Below are 22,318 nucleotides of genomic sequence, written 5' to 3'. Positions count from 1 at the left end.
CGTGTGTACACTAGTACACGCACACTATTTTTTTTAATAAAACTAAAAACAATTATTTAAAACTCTTCACAATGCTAGTAATATTACTAATAATACTTTACATATTTTGTATGTAATATTTGTTACCTGCATGTTTAGTGAGGTAGTATGTAGTTTAATAAGACAAGAAACAAATATTAGAGTAGCGTTATAAAAAAAAACAAAATATCTGAATCTTCCGTGATAAGATAATTTAATGTATCAGCCTATTAACTATCAATTGCTACATGAGCATGCGCGAAACGCTTTCAATGAACCTATTTGTATTTGGAATCGCACCGAGCGGCCGTGCAATTTTATTTAGTTTCGGTCTAGCACGCGCATCGCGTGGTTGTTACGGAGGCGCGCCCTCTATTTGACTTTAGACTGAAACTCGTATATTCGATGAATGAAGTGCATTTACTAAATTAAAATCGGAACTTTGTGAAACAAAATGTGTGTTGCAAAGTGTGTAATTATCGCTTTCGCACTTTCTATAAGCGTCGTTAGCTCTTGGGGTAAGTATCGCGAAAATCAGCTGATGCGTGACTTTGGAACACGTGTGATTTTTTTAGTTACGCAACAGAGTTAGGGTTATAATTAATTTCATGAATTAGAAAGGGCTTAATTGATTTTTTTGCTATTAATAAAATATTTTTTGTAATTTCGGGTTTCGAACTTATGTCGATAAGGCGGTAATTTGTTTGGCGCCTCGACACCATTGCAAAGGGGCCGCAAGTCACGTAGGCCACTTCGAGCGGCTCGGTTATAAACCAGCTGAATTAAGAAGTAGTATCTTTTTCGAATACTCTAAACAACAGAAGCTTCTTTCTACATTTCAGTATAATATTCATGAAACGTACAACCGATTCTAACTGCAATTAATTATGCCTTAATGATAGTGTCGTATATAACTAAATGCATAGTTTTAAGTATATAAATACGCATATAGCAATATTATTAATATTTTTTGTACAGTGTCTATGGTGCGTCTGTAACAAATAATAAAAGACTAAAATATTTAGAATGTTCAGCTGATGATGATAATGGATATTCAGTAGTATTTGAGTGTAGGACATTCGATCAGAATCCGTAGAAATTATAAATACTTTTGAACACTTTAATTGTGTGTAAGTTTTCCGCAAATGTTATACGATATCTATGAACTATTTTAAATATAAGAGTTTTTTTTATTATTATTTATTAATGTTATGTTTTACATAATACAATTTTAAACAGGTTAAGTTTCCCATCACAGGGCTGTCAGTTATAATTAAGCTTAACCAAAACTAATAATAATTTATAATAATAAAACATAAGAAACCTACTTGTCAAACAACTTATTTCTTCATTAAAGCTGATATTGCGAAATTCATAATCTAAATATATATTTTTTGCAGACGGTTATATAACCTTCATGCATCCTTTAGTTAACAAACTGCCTGAACAGTTTTTTTTTATTAAACAGTTATTGAACGAATGGCTGAAATTTGTACCAATTAAAAAAAATCTTAGACCGGAGATTTTTCTTGCCATGCTTGGCCCAATTTTATTCTTTCTTTTTTCTTTATTTATTGACAGACGACAGTGTAGCTCATGCCAAATAGTCCTCCAACATTTTAATAATCACCTGTAGGTAAAACTTAATAATGTATACGGAATATATAATCTAATTATGGACATATTTACTTACAAAACACCAGTTAAAATAAGAAACGTAATAATATTTAACAGTTGTTTTATCGCTCAGTTAGACATGTTGTTTAAAATTGAACCTTACATGACGCGAACCGAAATATGTGTATAAAAATAAGATATTCGCGTAAAAAAATAAACATTAAAAATATAATATGACTAATATAGTTTATATATTGTGAACATGAATATACTACATCTTAATTACAATTAATATAAGTAACATCAATTTCATATATGAAAAAATTCCAATCTACGTCGGATAAAATGATAAATAATTATTGATAATCAAGGTCATCGCAATAAACTACAATTATCCCGCAAATGATAAGATTCCGAGGGAAATATTATTAACAATATCGAATAACCTTTTCCTGCTTTCTTTGACCTTAGATTATTTTAAATGCGTTTATATGCATCAATCTTTAATGAGATTTTAAATTAACGAAAACGCCATTCGTTTTATCGTGATTGGCTAACATTATCTTTAGTAAAATAAGCGCGACCAATCCATTTGACAAATCTCAAACAAACGAAAGCGCCATTTTGTTGCCTTTAGCTTAGATATTTTACCGCCCTTTTGGACCATTGACAATTAACATAACGCGCCATCATTGCTTTTAATTCTACATTATTTCCTGCATGGCCCTTTTCGTCTTTTGTCTTTGATGCTTAGCTAGGTTTTGATTATTACGATCTAACCTAACATGAAACTAATAAGTAATTTTTAACTACCTATATAATATTTATGAAAAATAAATAATACTGTAACAAACGACCCGAATAACTTGAGAACTATCGAGAAATCGTTCCTAAATGACAAAAATAGGACTAATTGATCAATCTAACCTTTACTATCTATTGTATTGTATTTGGTACACGGCCGTTGGCATAGGCAAAGTTTAATACTAATTTTAATATTATATTTTTTATATTTTATTTCTCGGTCTAGGTCATTTTGATTATTTCAAGTACGCAGTACGTTCACTTGTGTGCTGTTTACCAGATATAAAATTGATTTATGATTTTAATAATTTATTTATTATTTTACGAGTATTTAACTAATAGTGGCAATTCATGATTGACCAAAATCTGATCGATCAACATTTTTATAGTATAGATTTAACATAATTTAGAATGGCATAATATTTATATCTCCCACGTTCGCATATATGACTGTTGCTATCGGCTGATATTGCATTTTGCCTAATCAATGTTAGAGTACAAAGTTCCATGCGTATAAATATATGCCATAATGCCAAATACGTATGAACAATATTCGCCAAAGAAATTTTTATAACGTACGCACTCTTGGTAAGGCAATTTTGCCGCGTAACACCACTATGTGGAACCCATTGAAGTATTTCCGAAACTAAATCGACTAAGGGTTCATTAAGAAAAGAACGTATCATTTCATAAAGGGCCGGCAACGAGCTGAGAGTGCTCTCTGTCATTAACATCAAGTGAGCTTCCTGCCCGTTTGTCCCCTTTAGTAAAACACCAGTAGAACTGTTTATTAGCCTCTTAATAGTATAAATTTTAATAATGTAACGTAGTTACACACGTGAAGTCGTTAATTAGAACACATAGTGCAAGGACAATCCACGGTCACCGTCGCTCAACCATGTACATAACGTAATTGTAAACGTAATTCCCTAATATCCGAAATTAATTAAAATAATTGGTTTTCCTTGTTAATATTTGATATCTTATATTTTACCTTTTTCAAATGGCATTATGTTTATGTACTAAAAAGGTACACAATATTAAATTAAGGCGAAACGAAGTTTGTCGCTAAAGAATAAATATATACAAATAAAAATAATATTTCAAAGGCTGGAAATATCCATACGGAATACGCATTTTACCAAATAAACTTAATTATATTTTGAGAATTATAATAAAATTTTATGGATGATCTTATTGATGGTACGAGATTGAGAGATTGTGGTTAGAAATACGTTTTATGTATTTGATTATTATTGCGTGGAAGGCGATTATCTAATAATTGCGTAAATATAATTAAACTGTTCAGCAGTGTTTTTGAATAAGTAAGGCAATCTGACGACATGTTTTGAATGCGCGTGCGTCGCAATTTTTAAATACAAAACATTCAGCATTACATTACAATATTTCTTTAAATACCTAATTTGCAATCGCCCTTATCAAAATCTTAAAATCACTAATATGTTTTGCTTCGTGACAAGCAAATAATCGAGATTGTTATTTAAAAAGCAGCTGCTTCAAAATTAGATCACAAGATAAGATACACATATGTTTCCTTCTTAACTTTTTTTGTCAAAATAAGGATTTTTTTAAAGGAAATTTTAAATTACCTACATAGTATATATGCTGACAACTAAATGTACAACAATGTATAACTTAGTGAACCTTAGCTTTAGAAGGAATGATTTTCGTGTGTTCGTTTTCATACCAGATACGTTCATAGCACGCTCAGCGTATGAAACGATGTTGTAGTATGGCATTTTAATTCTCAAGACTCCATGCAGGCGTAAGTGACGGATCTATCTAGATATTTATATTCTCTTTTCCATACATAGGACATTTTTTGACGGTCCTAGCCCGATCAAGGACACGACCTGCCTCCACAACTATTTGAATATAATGTTTTCGTTGACCAAATATAAATAATACCCAAATGTATTGTAAACACGTTTTTCTAATCCACGTTTCATAGGATATCTATCACGCTTTAGATATCGTTTATCTTACTAATAAATCCAAGAAAATAACTCTATAAAAATAATCGCTGCTGCTAAACCAGATTAAATATAAATAAATAACTGGCGCTACCTTTTTTAGGTCCTGGGCCACAGATATCTGTATCCGTATCATGATCATTTGTCAATCTGATAGGCAAGTAGGTGATCAGCCTCCTGTGACTCACGTCGTCGCCTTTTTGAGTCTAAGGGCAAGATCTATAGAGCGCACTTAGACTTAACTCAAACTATACTTACGAAAAACTTTGCTCAGTGTACACTAAGCATAAACTATGATGTAGTATTTATAGACATTTTCCCAGTGCTGTCAGGTGATGGATACGATATCACACTAGTTATTTTTAAGATCTCTCAAAAATGGAGTTTTAACACTTATATAAATAATAGATACCATAATAATGTGTAATTATTTTATTTCATGTATAATAATGTGATAATTTATCATTTCTTTGAATTCAAATCCTATTTTTCCCAATAAGATGGCATTTTACATAAAACATTTTAAATAAAATAAAAAGTCAAGTTAAAGAAATGATGGTAAAGTAAATTTTGGGCCATTATTTTTGTTAGGCTTATAGTCTATAAGTTTTTGGTAAGTCATCGATTTCGTGGACTTAAGATTAAGCTTTCAGAGAGATTCGCAGTTTGCTCTATAAATACCGACTGTGACTTAACTCGAAAGTTAAGTCTGAGCAAAGTCTAAGTGCACTCTATAGATCTCGCCCTAAGACAAGCCGGTTCCCTCACAATGTTTTCCTTCACCGTTCGAGTGCACATAGATAGAAAGTCCATTGGTGCACAGCCGGGGATCGAACCTACGACCTCAGGGATGAGAGTCGCACTTGAGGCCACTAGGCCAACACTGCCGCTAGACCAGTGATTATTGACTCTTAATTAACTAACAAGTTGAATAAATCACACGCTCATTAAAATGCAATATGGTTTGATGATAGTTACGCTTGTCCTACCCGGCGCTGGGAACGTAGCTCCCAATCACGTATATGTTATACATATACGTGATCAGCGCTACGAATGTTGAAAACAAAATTTCATTATTATGTATTTAAGACAAACAAACTAAGAAATAAGAACATTCTAAAAAACTCTGGCGTAAATGGAAATACCTGTTTACGTTTATTTGCACTGGTTCACTGGTGTTTTGCGTCACCTTAAAAAAAACTGTTAAGCGGGATGCGGATATTGGCAATGGTAATTTGATTCGGAAAAGTTGACCTATTTCAATGTCAAATACGTCCAAAGATATTTTTTTGGTTTTTCATATAGTGGTCACAGATAATGTATCGTATCCATTTGGTTGTGTTTATATCTGGCTGGTGATTATAAAGGTTATATCAAAAATACAAATGAGTAAATGTTCTTTCCAGCTTTAATATTTCTTTTATTCGAAATAAATTAATCTTAAGATATCGCTTATTTTAAAATTGTATTGCAAAAAATTCCGCGCACAAAAATTGCAACATTTATCTAAATGTTCATCAATTATAAGGAATCTCCCTAATGAAAAGTAAGTCTTAAAGTTGTTTTCAAAACGTTACATTCAATAGATTGAATGAAACATAGGTACATATAATTCCTTGGGGGATAGTCGGCTTTTTAATTATTCAGAGTAAGTTATATTTAATTAAATTTGGTACAAACATTGTTTTTCAATTTCCTATATGTTTTGACAGCTTGAACTAGGTTATAATTTTTTTAATATTTTGCTGACTGTACCTTGCGTCTTTATTCGGTCCTGAGGTATATATATATATATATATATAATTTATATATATATATATGTATAACCTTGCAGGTTTTCGTGTACTGCATCTACCAACTCGTCCCTATCTCGAATCCACGACCGCCAAGTATGGTAGGTACGCTATATAACCAGTAAAACACGAAGATAACTAATACAAATTACACATAAACAAGCGCTAAACTATTATATTATAATAGCAAATAACATTTACATATAATAGGTATTTGTTTATTTATTTCCACATAATTATTCCATCTTAAATTACTACTAATGCCTACTACACAATTCCTACACCGATAATTCTACACGTATATATGTATTCTATATATCGCAAGAGTGGCGCTTCCCTAACCAAGTTGGTTACGCGCGGTACATCCAAAAGTTGAGACTTCCGCCTCAGGTTTTTGCTTCGTACCCGAAGACCTAGTCTCTCCTTTATATACAGATTATGAACCCAACCCGTAGGTATCCTTAATAAATACAGTGATAAAGCAAGCTCTCTTCTGAGCCGTAGCCAGGTTATAACCCAACATATACAGTAAATATATAACTGATATATTATACTTATGTGTATAGGATTTTCGTTACTGTAAAATATCTTGGTCTCTTAAATGTTGTAAGTTCTGATATCCTGAAATCAAGGAAACGCGTGCGCAACTTGTCATGATCTAGTTACTCGGAAATGAGAAGGGATATTAAGATAAATTGTTTATTTATTATTATTTTATTTATGAGTATAATAAATGTCTCGATAAGTATATTGACTTTCTTATTAAGGTTTAAAAACAAATATTTATTGTTGTAATAAATTGTATTAATTATAAAGCATTTTTTTAATATCTTGTATTTAAAATCGTTATGAATTATTTCCACTTGCATCCACATATATTATTTGATATTTCCGCAATACCTACTATTTATTTATTATATACCTAATTTAAATATCCGCCAATATTAATTTACCGTTTTAAACACTTCCTTCTATAATTTATAATGATTAGTCGTACTAACCGTGAATAATTAGATAACCAATTATCGTAATGAGTATTAAATAATATCACATCAAGGTCGTGCATTCAATAATTGCGCAGCGGGATTTGATCTCGGCATTAATCTTTATAGAACAGTGTTGGCCTTGTGGCTTCAGCATGCGACTCTCATCCCTGAGGTCGTAGATTCGATCCCCGGCTGAATTATAATTGTAATCTTTGATATATGCGCAGACAACACTTGCTTGTACGGTGAAGGCAAACATCGTGAGAAAACCCGTCTTACGCCCCAAAAATGACATGAAACTTAAGAATCACCTTGCCTATTAATTAAAACTTTAAGAAACAAATGCGATCTTGGGCCAAGACTGATATAGGGTCGTAGTTCCTCTGGATTTTACTAACTTAAATCTCTAACTTGAAACAGAAATTGTATTATAGTAATGGTGAACAATTCTCTAACAATAAACAATAAGTAAGAAAAAAATCGAAGAAGAAATAACATCTCTATACCATAACTCATACTAGGATGAAGGAAAGACTATATATATAGTTTGTTTAAAAAAAATGTGACAATAATATACATATACCATCGCCAAAGATATTTAACATAAGACATGTCCAACAACACTATGTACTGTTCTCTATTAAGTGGAAGACACTGTTCTTCTCTTCTATTTTATTACTTACACACACAATGCATACATGTCCTTAAACTGCAAATGATTTCATTGACGCATAAGTTAGTCAAGTTAGCTGCTAGTTGCAGGTAGAAGTAGACATGGCAGCAGACGTACGACTCGGTTAAAAAAACCCATAGATAATGGTTTGGTCAAAGGACCAAGTCATTGTTTAAAAGTGTCCAAAATTAAAGTATCTATGATGACCGCCAACCTACGAAAGCAGATGGCACTAAAAGAAGAGCGTATTTCACTGTTTTACGCATATGTGTTCGCTGAATATATAATTAGTTATTAGACTCTCTGTACGCCTGATGAAACTTTATATATTAATTAATTAATTTGGCAATTAACAACAAACATTAACCTACAATATCTTAGTGAACATTGTCAACTGCAAAGGCTTTTATTACCTTTCTTTCGTGTATAAAGATATATTTTAGATAGACTAAATACATTCTATTAATAAGAATAAAAACTTAAATGTCCCTTACTATATTGACGTTAATTAATAATTATAATGGCCGTAACGCATTTTTATTGTCAACAATTAGTTTTTATGGCCTTTTATTGTAATCTTAAAATAATTATTGATACAATGTTTATAATAAGTAAGGGTTGTTGCCCACTAACTAAAAAAAAGGTTATTTCTCTCTGTTTCAATTACATCAAACAAAATATACACACTGACTGAAGGAAGCAAGTTCCTTGCCATAGATACATTGACAATATCATCATTAATCATCATCAGCCTCTTTTTTTTAATTGCTGGTCAGTCCACCTAGTCGGTAGGCGGCCGCGCGGTCTTTCGTTCTGTTGATATCTCCATCCAAGAAGATATTAAACAAAAAACTTATTAAAACTGAAACACAAATTGTATTATAGTAATGGTGAACAATTCTCTTACCATAAACAATAAGTAAAAAAAATCAAAGAAGAAATAATATCTCTATGCAATAACACATACTAGGATTGAGGAAAGATTGACCCCCTTTAACCGAGGCACGGGAAAAATATAAGACAAGATATAGTTTGTTTAAAAAAATTGTGATAATAATATACAATCGTCTCTTATGTTGAAGTACTTTTCGATAGTTTGGAACTATAATGTTTTCCTATACAGATAACGATATCTATGTTAGCAAATATCATTCATGATTAAGAGACTATCTTTATCTTATGTTACTATAAATTGTGTCTTTAAAATAATTGAATTGTTTTGAAAATTTGATGATGAAAATAGTAAATATGGAAGATCGGATATTTTTAAGTACAGAGGAAAATTAAGAATTTAAAACAAAATATAAAGGATGGTATTACATCCGTCTGTCAAATCAAAGTTTCGTCTTTGGCCTGTATTTTACATATTACCTCGGCTGTTTGTTAGCAGTAATTAAATTAATCAATTTGAATATTTATAACTAACAAATCTACATTAAAGTGTTAGTGAACGTTCCGTCACATATAAAATTATCAGGCACTTTGCTTTAATTAACTTTTGTTTGATACATAAAGAAAAATATATCTTAGATCAAAATATAAACTTCCTTTTAAGATGAGTGACATTTTGAATTTTCGCCTAAAGCTTATTAACGTTATTAATAATTATTAGTTACGTACGACGTAAGTTAGCATTTTATAATTTCAAAATCAGTTTGGATACTTTTTAGAAGAACCGGTTTACAAAATTTATTCAGAAATAGATAATTTTAACAATAGTAATCACGGTAAGACACCTAATACGCTAGTTGTACGTTGCGCACGCGAAAAAATGTAACTTTGCTTACGCATTATTGGGTGTTTTCCAAACATTTCAAACACCTCGTGCCTGGGCTGTTATCATTATGATTATGAAATAATAGTTGGCGTTGATAGCTGCATTAAGGTTACCCTTGGACACACCCTCGGGATATAATTATAGAACTGTAGATGTAATTAAATTAGTCAATGTTGTAATTAAAAACTTCCTAGAAAAAGTAAGGAAACTTCTAAATTATACCTGATGAATAAAAATCTAAAAAATTGAGGTACGCAATAAATTTGTATGATATCCATATACCACTAGAAATGTCGTATAATCCTACCAAGTACGGAGTCGTTATCAACTCAGTAAGTAAAAAGTACATTCACAGACGTCGAAATAACATGACGTCAAATAGACCATTAACACTGAAAAGCAAGGTTTCGAAAACTATTGTAGCATATATAAGGCATTACATAAGTGTGATTATGATCACCATGACGACTATTGGTCATTGGAATCGATCCATTACATTCCTGCCAAAATATGCTGGCAGAGACAAAAATAAACTCATTTACTATACAGTTATTTATTACATGCAAACGATTCTTAGTAACGACTTTTTTACTTGTTGCAGATATTGCCATCACAACGGGGGACCAATTAGAATTTTACACAAACAAAACGAAAGAAAAGGATGAGGTTGGGAGATTCAGAGATCTCACAGCCTTGGCACACGATGCCGTCCATAACTTGTTGTTATTCGTTGATAAACAAGGCGATAACGCGTCTATATTTAGCTACAACCTGGCCACGAAGAAGTCACAACCTCTAGTGGGCAGGCGGTCGCATGAGAGCATACAAGGTCTGGCATTTGACCCCGTTTCCGGTAAAATCTTCTGGCCAGACACAGAAGATAAAATCATCTACTGGACCTCGTTGTGGTCAAGGTCCAAAACTGATATATACGGAAAAGTCCTTTTGAATATGACACATGAAATACCTAGGGATATCGCTGTTGATAGTTGTAGAGGGTGAGTGTGAATTATATTTATTTATATGTAATATAATACTAGTATATGGTCCTTAAAAAAATATATTATTATTAAAGCTTTCTAAAATAATTTATACAATAATTGTTTAGTTTAGATTTCTTTCTATGATTATAGTGTTAGGTTAGGTTCTAGTACTTGTGTAAAAGCCTCCTCCATATTTTTCCATTCTCCTCTTTCTTGAGCAACATTTATCCAGTTTTACCCTGCTAGTTCTATTTTGTCATCTGCCTATCTTTTCTTTTGTCGTCCTATACATATCTTTCAAGTAGGTCCAGATTATTTTGTTATTTCAAGTGTCCATCTTTTATCCAGCCTTACAGCGGGTACAAGTAAGTGCACCTGTAAGTTCTGTTATGTTACGAATGTCAATATTTTTATATTTAGTTTATTCCGCAAAATAATATACAAAAAAGTAAAATAAAAGAAAAATTACAAAGAACTAAATCAAATATGATTTACTCATTATCACTTTAATCTTAATTAATATGTTAGAGATACAAAATAAACAGGTAATGGTTATACAGCAGAAATTGAAGATACCCGACCCGACCTTTTTATCATACGATTGCAAATTTTATCTATAATATTTTGCGTGTATTATTTTGAGCACTAGTCTAAAATATCACTAATTTTCAGTTACATTTACTGGACCAACATAAACGTTACAAAACCTACGATTGAAAGAGCCCGCCTGGATGGCACCGGTCGAGAGGTCATTATAGACAAGGACATCTATATGCCAGTCAGCATCGCTGTCGATCAGAGAACAAAGAGTCTGTACTGGGTCGACGACAAAGAAGGCATACATTATACCATTGAGACGTCCGACTTGGACGGTGGGAACAGGAGGAAGGTAGTCGTTGGAATACATCATCACCCGAACACTCTGACCGTATCAAAGGATTCGTTGTACTGGGTAGATTGGGCTTACAAAACGGTGTGGAAAATCGATAAAGATGCACCTCCTTACACAGAACCCGAAGAGTTCCTAACGTTCTCCAACGGGAATATTAAGCCTTTCGGTATCGTAGCAAACTATAATATTAAAGATCAAATTGAGGGTATCCCGGAGTGTAAGACCGTGTGGGAGATGCAGAAGAATAAAATGAATGAGACCTTCGAAATTCCGACTGATTCCACCTTCGATGTGGGCCTCTTCTGCTTACATGGTGAAGGGTCTGGCAATAAATGCGAATGTATACAAGGATATACAGGCGATCGTTGTGAGATATCTGTCTGTCAAAACTTTTGTTTGAATGGTGAATGCAAAGTGGGATCCGAAGGACCTACCTGCAGGTAATTTGTTTTGGTATTTATTCATTTAACAGGACGCAGTCATGGCAAGCGCCAGCGATCCAGTATCGTGATACTTATTAAAAATTGTTTTACGTACTAAAACGTAGGTTTTTTATTCTAGAAAAGAGAACAGTATATGGGTTAGGATAGCAAAATGATCTTTATATTGATATGTGTAGCTACTAAAAAGATAGGATAACATTAAGACGAAAATAAGTTCGAGGGGGCAACCAGCAAAGTAAAAAATAACAATAAACATTTATTTGCTTGGATACCGAGTACTTGTTTCGTTAGCTCTGTGACCCAAGAAGTTTCTTGGCCTCCGAAATGAGAAGCTTCCAGTGCTCCCTGTCTTGTGCTCTCTGTCGGCAATTGCTGGCTAGGCCGTCTACAATATCAATTTGACCTAGTGGCTTCAGGGTGCGCTTTGTCCCTATGATCGTTTGTTCGAACCCCGGCTGTGCATCAATGAACTTTCTATATGCGCATCCAACTCGCTCGTACAGTGAAGAAACTAGCATGTCTGAAATCGATAATATAGAATGATCACATAGTTGTCTATGAAATTAAAAACTATTAAGAAACGGATGCTATCTGAGGAACAGACCCAAGGCCCAGATGCCGAGTTGTAGCGCCATGGATTAATAATTTTGAATACTATCAATTTGGTTACATGTGCAGCCAGTCAGATGGTGTGTTAATATGTTAAAAAAAATACTATATAACCTGTTAAATATTTCCCTACAGTCAATGTTTAAATACATAAAAACAATCGGATCATAAACAAAAGCATTCTTTATTTTGTTTTATAACAAATTGTTTATACATACATTGTTTTTAGTTACATAAATTAGGTTTCTATTAAATAATTCATAACAGTATGTTAAAATAGATAAAAACAAAAAAACAATTGGATCATAAACAAAAGCATTCTTTATTTTGTTTTATAACAAATTGTTTATACATACATTGTTTTAAGTTACATGAAATAAGCTTTCAATTAAATAATTCATAACAGTGTGTTAAAATAGATAAAATCAAAAAAATCGGATCATAAACAAAAGCATTCTTTATTTTGTTTTATAACAAATTGTTGTTACATTGTTTTTAGATGCAAGAAAGGATATGCTGGGCTCCGATGCGAAGAGAATGTATGCAACGGTTTTTGCCTGAATAGTGGTGAATGTTCGATCAATTCTGATAAACCTGCTTGCAAGTGTCCAGATAATTTCGAAGGGGGGAGATGTGAAAGAAAAAAACTCGAAGTAGCCACTACGATGGCACCTGTGAAAGATATATGCAAGTAAGTCTCATTTGTGTTTATTCTCACTCACAAAAACACACTTTGAAATCAATTTTTCTTTAGTTTTCAATCAGGTACACCTATTTATATCTGACTTCTAATAGCAGTTCCGATCCCAACGTTTTTGTATGAAAGTTAGATGTAGTTCTTTTATAGTGCATCTGTATATGTAGTATATCTGATATAGGTGATATATCTGATCTTGGTATCACGGAATCGCTGTATCACTATTCTAAGTTTCAGAGAAAAAGGTTCTCTGTGCTCGACAAACAAAATGATATTTTTTTGTTTCGTCTGTAAATTTTATTCACTTGTGTACTCTTATCAATATAGGGTCACCAGTTATGACTGTTAGCAGTGTTTTTATAAATAAATAAACATCGTATTAACACAAGTACATTAAAATATTTAAAGGGATGCATTGGATATTATTATTACATAACCAAACATTTCAGCGCTTTACAGGCTTAGGTACAGTGATATTCTAATTCGTATCTTAAATCATAATCTCGTCTTAAACGCTGTCAAATAAACCATATAGAATAAATGGTTGGCTCTTGAAAATACTGCACTCGCCTCTCAGAGGTATATAATAAAATTATTTTTAAAATAATTAACTTTGTATGTAACTAAATCAATTAAATTATCTAGTCTTCCAATCTTTCGAATTATATTTGATAATGATCAAGACATTATTTGATTTGATAAAACATTAAAAAATGCGGCAAATTACGCACAAAACTAAATCTCTTTATCATTTTTGATAAGGATGATATATACATATGATTCACCAAAACACCTTGTGTTCACTTTCTTCATTCTTTAACCATGGGACAGACAAATGACATTGATAATTTTACGGCATGAAACAATTATTCCGGGAATCGAACTTAAGTTTAAAAGCGTTAACCAATAAGTTTCTTAGTAATTCATCAATTCATTTGTTTATTTTTAACACGAAAATATAGAGATCTACAAAAATTTTAATCTAGATAGTAATAATAATAATTAAATATGGATAAATAGAAAATTTAAACTAATTTAAAAAGTGTGGTCCCTGTGGCAATGTACCATGCTGCCAGCATTTCCTCGCTGTATTGCGATACTTATTCGTTGAGCGAGGAAAGCACCAGCTCTGGAGTCACTAGATACTAATCACCAGGCGCCAAATTAAATCTTTCATTAGTGCCTGTGCACTCGAACGGCCCAAGAGGAACTCCAAACAAACAACAAACCAAACAACGCGGGAACAAAATCCAAGTTTCTTAGTTATATTTAATTAACGAGGACAAATGATTGATACAGTTTTTGTCAGTCTTTGTCCTAGTTATAGTGAAAAAAACCGCATAATTGATACAGGTAATCATTGTGAGATTACTTGGATCAATTACAAAGTGCGTTTTCAAAGGTTATTCGAACCTTGAGGATCGTGAAAGCGGAAATCAAAGCCTTGTTTTCAATAACTTCTATTTAATCTTTTAATATACTATTTTTGAAAGCAGTATTTGGATATGATACAAGTTTGGTGATAACGAAACGAAAGCAATCCATCGTCACTATTTAGAATTATTAAGGCTCGCGTTAAGCATATCAACACAATACCACCAATTAAATACGTCATAAAACCTATTTATTTTAAATTAAATACAGATATAAAGACGCCTCAAGAGAACTAAATCTTTTGAGTTTAAAAACCTAGTGTAGTTAAGATAAGCGAACGAACATTATAGAACACTAAGTCTTTTAATGAACATTACCCTAGTTTAAGCAATATATTAGTAATGTATAAAATTATGTCAATATATTTATAATATTACCTATTAGCCATAATTATTGTATAGGCTAGATTGTACAGTTTTTTTTTGTGAACTTTATAGTAGGAAACAAATTTTTTTAAAATACAGGCATATGACGTTCATGTCTCAATTTGGTTTTTTCTTTTCTATTATTTCTTATTTAACTATTTTTATAAACCTAAAGTTAACTTTAAAGACATGATGTATCTCGACACTTAGCACGCGTCAATAACAGGTTCCTACTGTGCCACTGTGTACCTATCACCTCAATATTGTAAACCAATAATTATAAAGGGTCGTCGCTTGGGTAGATGAAGAAATTGTGACCAATATTTGTTCTACCGCCTTATGTTTGTATTTTTTTTAAATAACCCATGAATTTTACAGTTGCACGAACAACGCGAACAGCTCGCCAGGACACCCAGTGAGAAACAGCCAAACAAGTGACAGCCCGCTGGTGACAACCACTGAAACGTTGTTAGTGGGAGATGATTTTGTAGAATCCTGCGCAGGATGGGATGGAGTGCGCGATCCTATATTGATGGCGTTGGGAGTACTATGTGGCCTTCTGAGCTTGCTCTGTGCTATTCTTATTACGAAAGTACTGCAACTAAAGAGACGTCCTAGGTATGTATAATTTTAATATTCCATGTGTGGTTCAAAGAAGATTTTAATCAAGGAGACGAGAATGTAATTTGAGAGACCAAATCGTTTTAATACACGAACTAGCGAACTGTGAAATCGGCTCCCGGTGGGGTCTTCCCTGACGATACGACCTCCAACTATTTAAAACCGCACCCACTAAGATGGGTGTCCATGGGCTGCGATGAGTGCCGTTTTTGCCCCCTATGCTCTAAAAAAAATACAAATACACGTTAACGAGATATGATACGTCATCACTTAGGATATCTCTAATAAATAAATATAAATAATAGATCAGTGGCGCTACATCCTTTTTAGGTCTGGGGCTCAGATTTCTGTATCTGTTTCATGATCATTTGTCAATCTATTAGCCAGGTAGGTCTCCTGTGCCTGACACACGCCTTTTTGGGTCTAAGGCGAGCCGGTTTCCTCACGATGTTTTCCTAGACCGTTCGAGCGAATGTTAAATGCGCACATAGAAAGTCCATTGGTGCACAGCCGTAGATGGAACCCTCAGGGATGAGAATCGCACGCTGAAGCCATTAGGCCAACACTGCTGCCTGCACTGTTGTTTATGTTAACAGTAGATGATAAATAGATGGGTTAAAAACATTTGATAATAATCGGCTTTTGAATTTTAGATATAAATTTCCTAATGACAGTATTTTTCAATAATTCTACTCTCACCAGTTTCTATAATAAACGTGTTCGTAACAATTTACACGGTTCGTTAGTTATTGGTAATCGTTGAGATATCGAATTCATTATTACAACATAAACTTGTAAATATGAAAATTAACTAACGGAACAATTTAATTAATTGATGATAATAAATTCAGGAATATATTTATGAAATTAGCCGTTAGACAACTGTTATAACTCGAACTCTCTAATAATGTTATTGACTTATATCTAGCATGAAGTTTTGTTTAAAAATATAAGAAGCAGTATTGGCCCAGAGGTTTCTGCGAAATTCATCCTTGAGTTTGGTATAGAGGTATATACTACCACCAACACTATGTGGAACCAGCTGCCCACTGATGTACCGAACCAATTCGACTTCGGCTTCAAGAATAGAGCATATCAATTCTTAAGGAGAAACGTATTCGCTAGCCTTCTGTGAAGGAAAACATCGTGAGGCAAATGCCTTAGACCCTAAAACGTCAAACTTAATTTCGAAATCTGTACCTAGAAAATTGTAGCGCCACTAATATTATTTTATCTTATAAGGTGTACGATTTTAATAACATTTTGCGTATAAACAGGGAAATTTGGTTATCTACAGGTCATATATATTTTATTTATGTAATATTTTTATAAACAAAACACTAGGCTCAATGATTAATTATATTGTTGTTGATTAAAAATACATAGTAATGTTATACGAGTAAATATGTCGAACTATTTACATTACATTGTCAATGCCATAGTAGAATTCAGAGGTATTGCCACTTCTTTTCTATATACATTGCAAACGGTCAGAATTTAGGGACTTATTATGTATGGAATTTTATGTAAATAACTAATAATTTTTAGCATCTGGTCGAAATATACATGTCTCAGCCAACTAGCTTAAAGGCCATTCAATTATTAGCCTAGCCCTTTAAGTAAACAGCGCCGTTTAACTAGCGGCCTGAAAGATATTTAGCCAGTTGATCAAACAGCTAGGCAAATGACTTGGACTGGTAATTTAAATTTAGTTCCACTTTCTGCGACTCTCAAACTCGAAACGAAACTCTTTAAACTGCCAATACAACTTATTATAAATATTGTCTTCAACTTTGACTTCTTCAACTGGCGTTTTCCACAGTTCAGTAAAAAACAACAAGCACACTGGAAGAGTGCAGTAGCAATAATAAGTTAATTTTAAAGAAATATTTTTCATGTCAAACGTTTCATCTCTTTGATTTCTGCCACGTGATCACTCTATTATACGAATGGCCTTAACATTAGCCAACCAGTTTGTTTAATGTTGTTACAAACGCTACGACTGAATATGTTTCAGGCCACTAGTTAAACGGCGCTGTTTAGCTAAAAGGCTAGGCTATTTATTGAACGGCTAAGTGACATAAGATACCTCCACTTGTGATTTTCACATATTATGCTATATTAAAGTCACCGCACATGCTCCTTGGTGATTTTTAAACTAACAACGTATCTTTAATAGTGATTTTAAGATCGGCAATAAGTAAAAATTAGTTGACAAGGACGAAACGCAATTTCGATGTAATAAATTATATACACGGTTGTCACATATTAACAATTACTTGGTACGAAAACTCAAAATTGAAAGGTCGTCAAAATCACTATTGATTTTCAGTGCTATGACCTGTATCAAATAAGATCGTTATTTATAATTACTCTGTAACTTCCAACAGGAATACCAATAGCTATTCTGATCCCAATAACGCGTTTTTCGTCCGTGCAATTCCAAGTTTGCGTATATAAACCTACGGACATTGAGAAAATATATCAAACATGGTACCATTCTCGCTATTGTAAGAAAACAGTGATATAATATACTCTTTTCCAAATACTATCAACGGAAATGAATCCTTTAAATGTATATTTCTTCTTCCTTTAATACTGAAATTTCCAATTTACAGGATAAAGAAACGTATAATCGTGAACAAGAACGTTACACCGCTCACGGCTCGACCGGATCAATGTGAAATAACTATAGAGAATTGTTGTAATATGAATATATGTGAAACGGTAAGGTTTATCTATTTAATTTTCATTACATTTATAAGAAATATATAAATTATTAAGGGTGCTACGCCTTTATTCCTAATAAGCGATATCTTTCGGGCATTATCAAGAAAAAGCTCTAAAAAAAGGAATACTTAGGCTTCAGTACTAGAACTACATAATAAACAAAAATAAAATGACACTGAAATATTACATTTACCAAATTTAATCTTAAATAAAATATCATCTTAAATAAAAATCAAAAGTCGCGATTTTGAAGAATTTAAGAAATGATAAACACTTAGAGACTTAGTATCGTCTTTTGTTAACATAGCTTTTACACATTGAAAGAAAACACTTTTTAACCGGATTGAAGCTATGTCTTATTATTATAAACTTATAATTATTTACATAATTTTAAATTTAAAATTTTCCGACGTTTGGCGTGCTTTACAGAGTGTCACCGTGACCACGCACGTTATAAGTTAAGTTTATAATAATAATACATAGCTTCAATCCGGTTAAAAAGTGTTTTCTTTTACTTAGAAGACGTTTTTTTATAACAATGAAGTCCACCAAAACGTTACCTAAATTACAATTTAACCTTGACAATACTTATAGCTAATCACTTTTCGCACTATCGTGTGTGCCCTCAGTGTGTATAATCTTGCACTTTTATTCACTACACTTTCACTAACTCAAAAGTTATAGTTCTCTCTAGGCGTCTTTTTCCCGTCGTTAGCTAAAGCAAACACTATTGATAGAAATAATCACTAAGTTTTCTATAGCTCTTGTAAGCAACGCTTGTTAGGTTTTATTATATTTATTTCCTAAATTACAAAATACACTGACTTTGTGGCACCAAATATTACAGTCGATAAAAATAGTGTTTAGGCTTATTTATTTATTTTAAAATAAGGACATATAAAAGACACATGCTAAGTACACATATAACAAGAAATACATGTTATAAGATAAGTATCCGTAAATAGACATATAAGATAATGTAAAAATATAAATGAAAAAGAAACTTAATGGTTTATTAGTTCCGATATCATTATTAATATATATTATTCTTATTTTGCTTCGAATGAATATTAATTTGTATAACGTTTTCGTACGATTTTTTCTTTTCAAACCATAGTCTACACAATTAATGTAATGGCTTTTTATAGGTAAAAGATTTTCATGATCAGTTCAGTAAAGAGTAGAGCGAGAGCAGTGTAGGCCTAGTGACTTCAGCATGGGACTCTCATCCTTGAGGTCGTAGGTTCGATCTCGGGCCTTTGTCTATGTCCTTATTTAACATTCGAACGGTAAAGTAAAACCTTAGAACCAAAAAGTCGACAGCGTGTGTCAGACACAGGAGGGTGACCACCTACTTGCCTATTAGATTGACAAAAGATCATGTAAGGGATTCAGACATAAGAGGTCCATATCTAAAAGGGTTGTACCGCCACTTATTAATTTTTAGTCCCAGAGGTTACCCCATGCAACCTCACATTACCTCTATAATAATAATATATATATAGGTACTATTGCTTGGTACATTAAAAACCTTCATACGCAATTAAATTATTAACTATTGAACATTTATATGTAGAGTATCCTTTTGTAATGTTTTTTGGAATATCCATGGTTTTGAATTATTACGTTAAAATCTAAATTTAGTAATAAGTTAAGGAAAATATTGTTGTTATCTATATTTGCAAGTTTATTACGCTCAATTTATTACGTATTTTAAAATATATAAACAAACAAGATAGAATCGTACGCAACTAGTTTCAGTATTAACTCATGTTATCATTTTAATATCGATAAATAATGTTGATATTAAACTGAACATTTACAAAACTACTACAACGGTCGGTTAATATTATTTATAACGCGTTCTTAAAAAAGGCTTTTTAAAAAGATTATTTAGCTGATAAATGGGCCTTGGACTAGTGCTAGATAGGCTACTTCTAATTAATTTGCGTTATTTGTTTTAAAATAAGTGTTGTTTGATGATTTGCTATTTTAAAAGAGTACCGAGAGTTTTTTACGCCGGCTTTTTCTCTCGGCCTACATCCTCTGTCTTCTTTGCCGATGAGTAGGGATGTCTACTTATTTAAATTTAATGACGTGGAATAAGTGATACATGTATCTTATGTTTCATAATAAACATATTTTATTTTTATTTATTGATACATCAACAGTTTTTACAATAAATAGTGCAGTGGAAAACTGGACACAGATTGCAACATTATATTTTAAATTATAAGAGTATTCTAATAGAATTACAGTAACTTAATACCAATGCAACTTATTACAAAAATAAATTAAAATATATTGTAATAATGAATACTATTTTAATAAATTTAGTCAATTAAGTAAATCTAGTCTTAAATCTAATGTAGTCTGTAGATGCAAGGTTACAGAAGGCAATTCAAAAATAATTCTTGTTATTTTATATATTTATTTAATTTACACATTGATAAAAGTCGGTTTTAGGTGCCTGACACATCGATCCTTGGAGTTATACTCGGCGACCTGCGTATGGTCATGAAATATAACACAAAACACGTACATTTAAGACAAACCCAACTTAAGATTGACGGACATAATTGCCAGTACATACTTTTCGTCCGTTGTCATTTGAGAACTGGCAGTTAAATTTACTTTTTACTGACGGTTATAACTGATATTATGATTTACCCATATAGAAATTTTATTATTTAAGCTTAATATTTTAATTCGTTTCAATTAGTGACTTGGAAATAAACATAAATAAATCAGTGGCGATACAACCTTTTTAGGTCTGGGCCTCAGATTCCTGTATCTGTTTCATGATGATTTGTCAATCTAATAGCCAAGTAGGTGATTAGCCTGTGCCTGACACATTCCGTTGAGTTTTTGTGTCAAAGTTTTCTGGTTTCCTTACCGTTCGAATCTTAAAGGCGTTACATCACTTAATTTATGGGCAAGCTAAGGTAATAATGACTAATTTCTTTCAGCCCTGTTTCGAGCCAAAATCGACGATTAGGCCGAATCTGTTAAACACAAAACAAGGCAAGGAAGAGAAGCGAAATCTAATTGCGAACATGGAAACTCCCGACGATATGTACTAATGTACAATTTGGTAATAATCCAGTTTACCTTACAATGTGATATTTAGGAATTTTAATACAGAACAAAATTTATTGTAACAAAATACGGCCAATCTCGATTACAAATAATAAATTAAAATTCATAAAACAAGCTTCTTCGCTCAGTGATTTTTTTTACTTTAAAAATAAGTTTTTAAATGTTTGTTTCCTTATATTTGTTTCAATTTTAATTGCAACTCGTTTAATATTTAAAGAAAATTGACGAATTAATACGCATTTAAAATATGTTGGTCAGAGCCAGTTTTCCCTTGACTGTCTTCCTCGGGTTCCACAAACCATTTGGCCAAGATAGCTATCGAGTGATACATAGAAAGATATTCGAGGTTGGCCGTAATATAACACGAGTACAGAAAGTCTGTTAGATTAAGTAGTTTTTTCCACGCCGTGCCTTTTCGTCTATAATTTATTGGGGTTAAAATGTACTTAGTTTTTGATACCAACACATGATACTTAAATTTCGTTAATGGACTGAGGTAACGTGCCAAACGGCAGATACCGTATTTTTTTCTAAGTTAGGCCAAAGAGTTTGTGAAATTTCGCATTATTTTACAGTTTTAATGAAATTGACATTCGATTTTTGTGTTCATAATGTTATTTTTAATGTGTTCCTTTTTGTATTCAAAGCGTACATCAAATATAATACGGCCTTAAAGTTGTATGCAATAAGTGAGCGTGCGAGATGGGCCCTACTATTGTGTATGTGTATATACGTGTATAAACGTATTATATAACATCAAAACAATTGTTTTCTAAATATATA

General features: G+C 32.3%; 2 protein-coding genes across 2 annotated transcripts in view; one reads left to right on the top strand and one right to left on the bottom strand.

Moving 5' to 3' along the window:
* The first annotated feature begins 323 nt into the window (after positions 1-323).
* On the top strand, positions 324-21,684 carry LOC123715539 (protein cueball). The gene is made up of 7 exons (XM_045670590.1): positions 324-536; positions 10,264-10,660; positions 11,318-11,977; positions 13,089-13,280; positions 15,464-15,703; positions 18,325-18,433; positions 21,406-21,684. Exons 1-7 carry the CDS (start codon positions 473-475, stop codon positions 21,517-21,519), a joined length of 1,776 nt encoding a protein of 591 aa, XP_045526546.1. The 5' UTR covers positions 324-472; the 3' UTR covers positions 21,520-21,684.
* LOC123715538 (85/88 kDa calcium-independent phospholipase A2) overlaps positions 13,168-22,318 on the bottom strand; it is a 28,786-nt gene continuing 19,635 nt past the window's right edge. The window contains exon 17 of the mRNA XM_045670589.1: positions 13,168-13,261. The gene's annotated coding sequence lies outside the window, so the exon portion shown is untranslated. The remainder of the gene's footprint in view (positions 13,262-22,318) is intronic.

This window comes from Pieris brassicae, chromosome 10 (genome assembly GCF_905147105.1).
Source record: "Pieris brassicae chromosome 10, ilPieBrab1.1, whole genome shotgun sequence".
Lineage (NCBI taxonomy): Eukaryota > Metazoa > Arthropoda > Insecta > Lepidoptera > Pieridae > Pieris > Pieris brassicae.
Note: the sequence above shows the minus strand (reverse complement) of the source record. Positions and strands in the feature narration are given on the sequence as shown.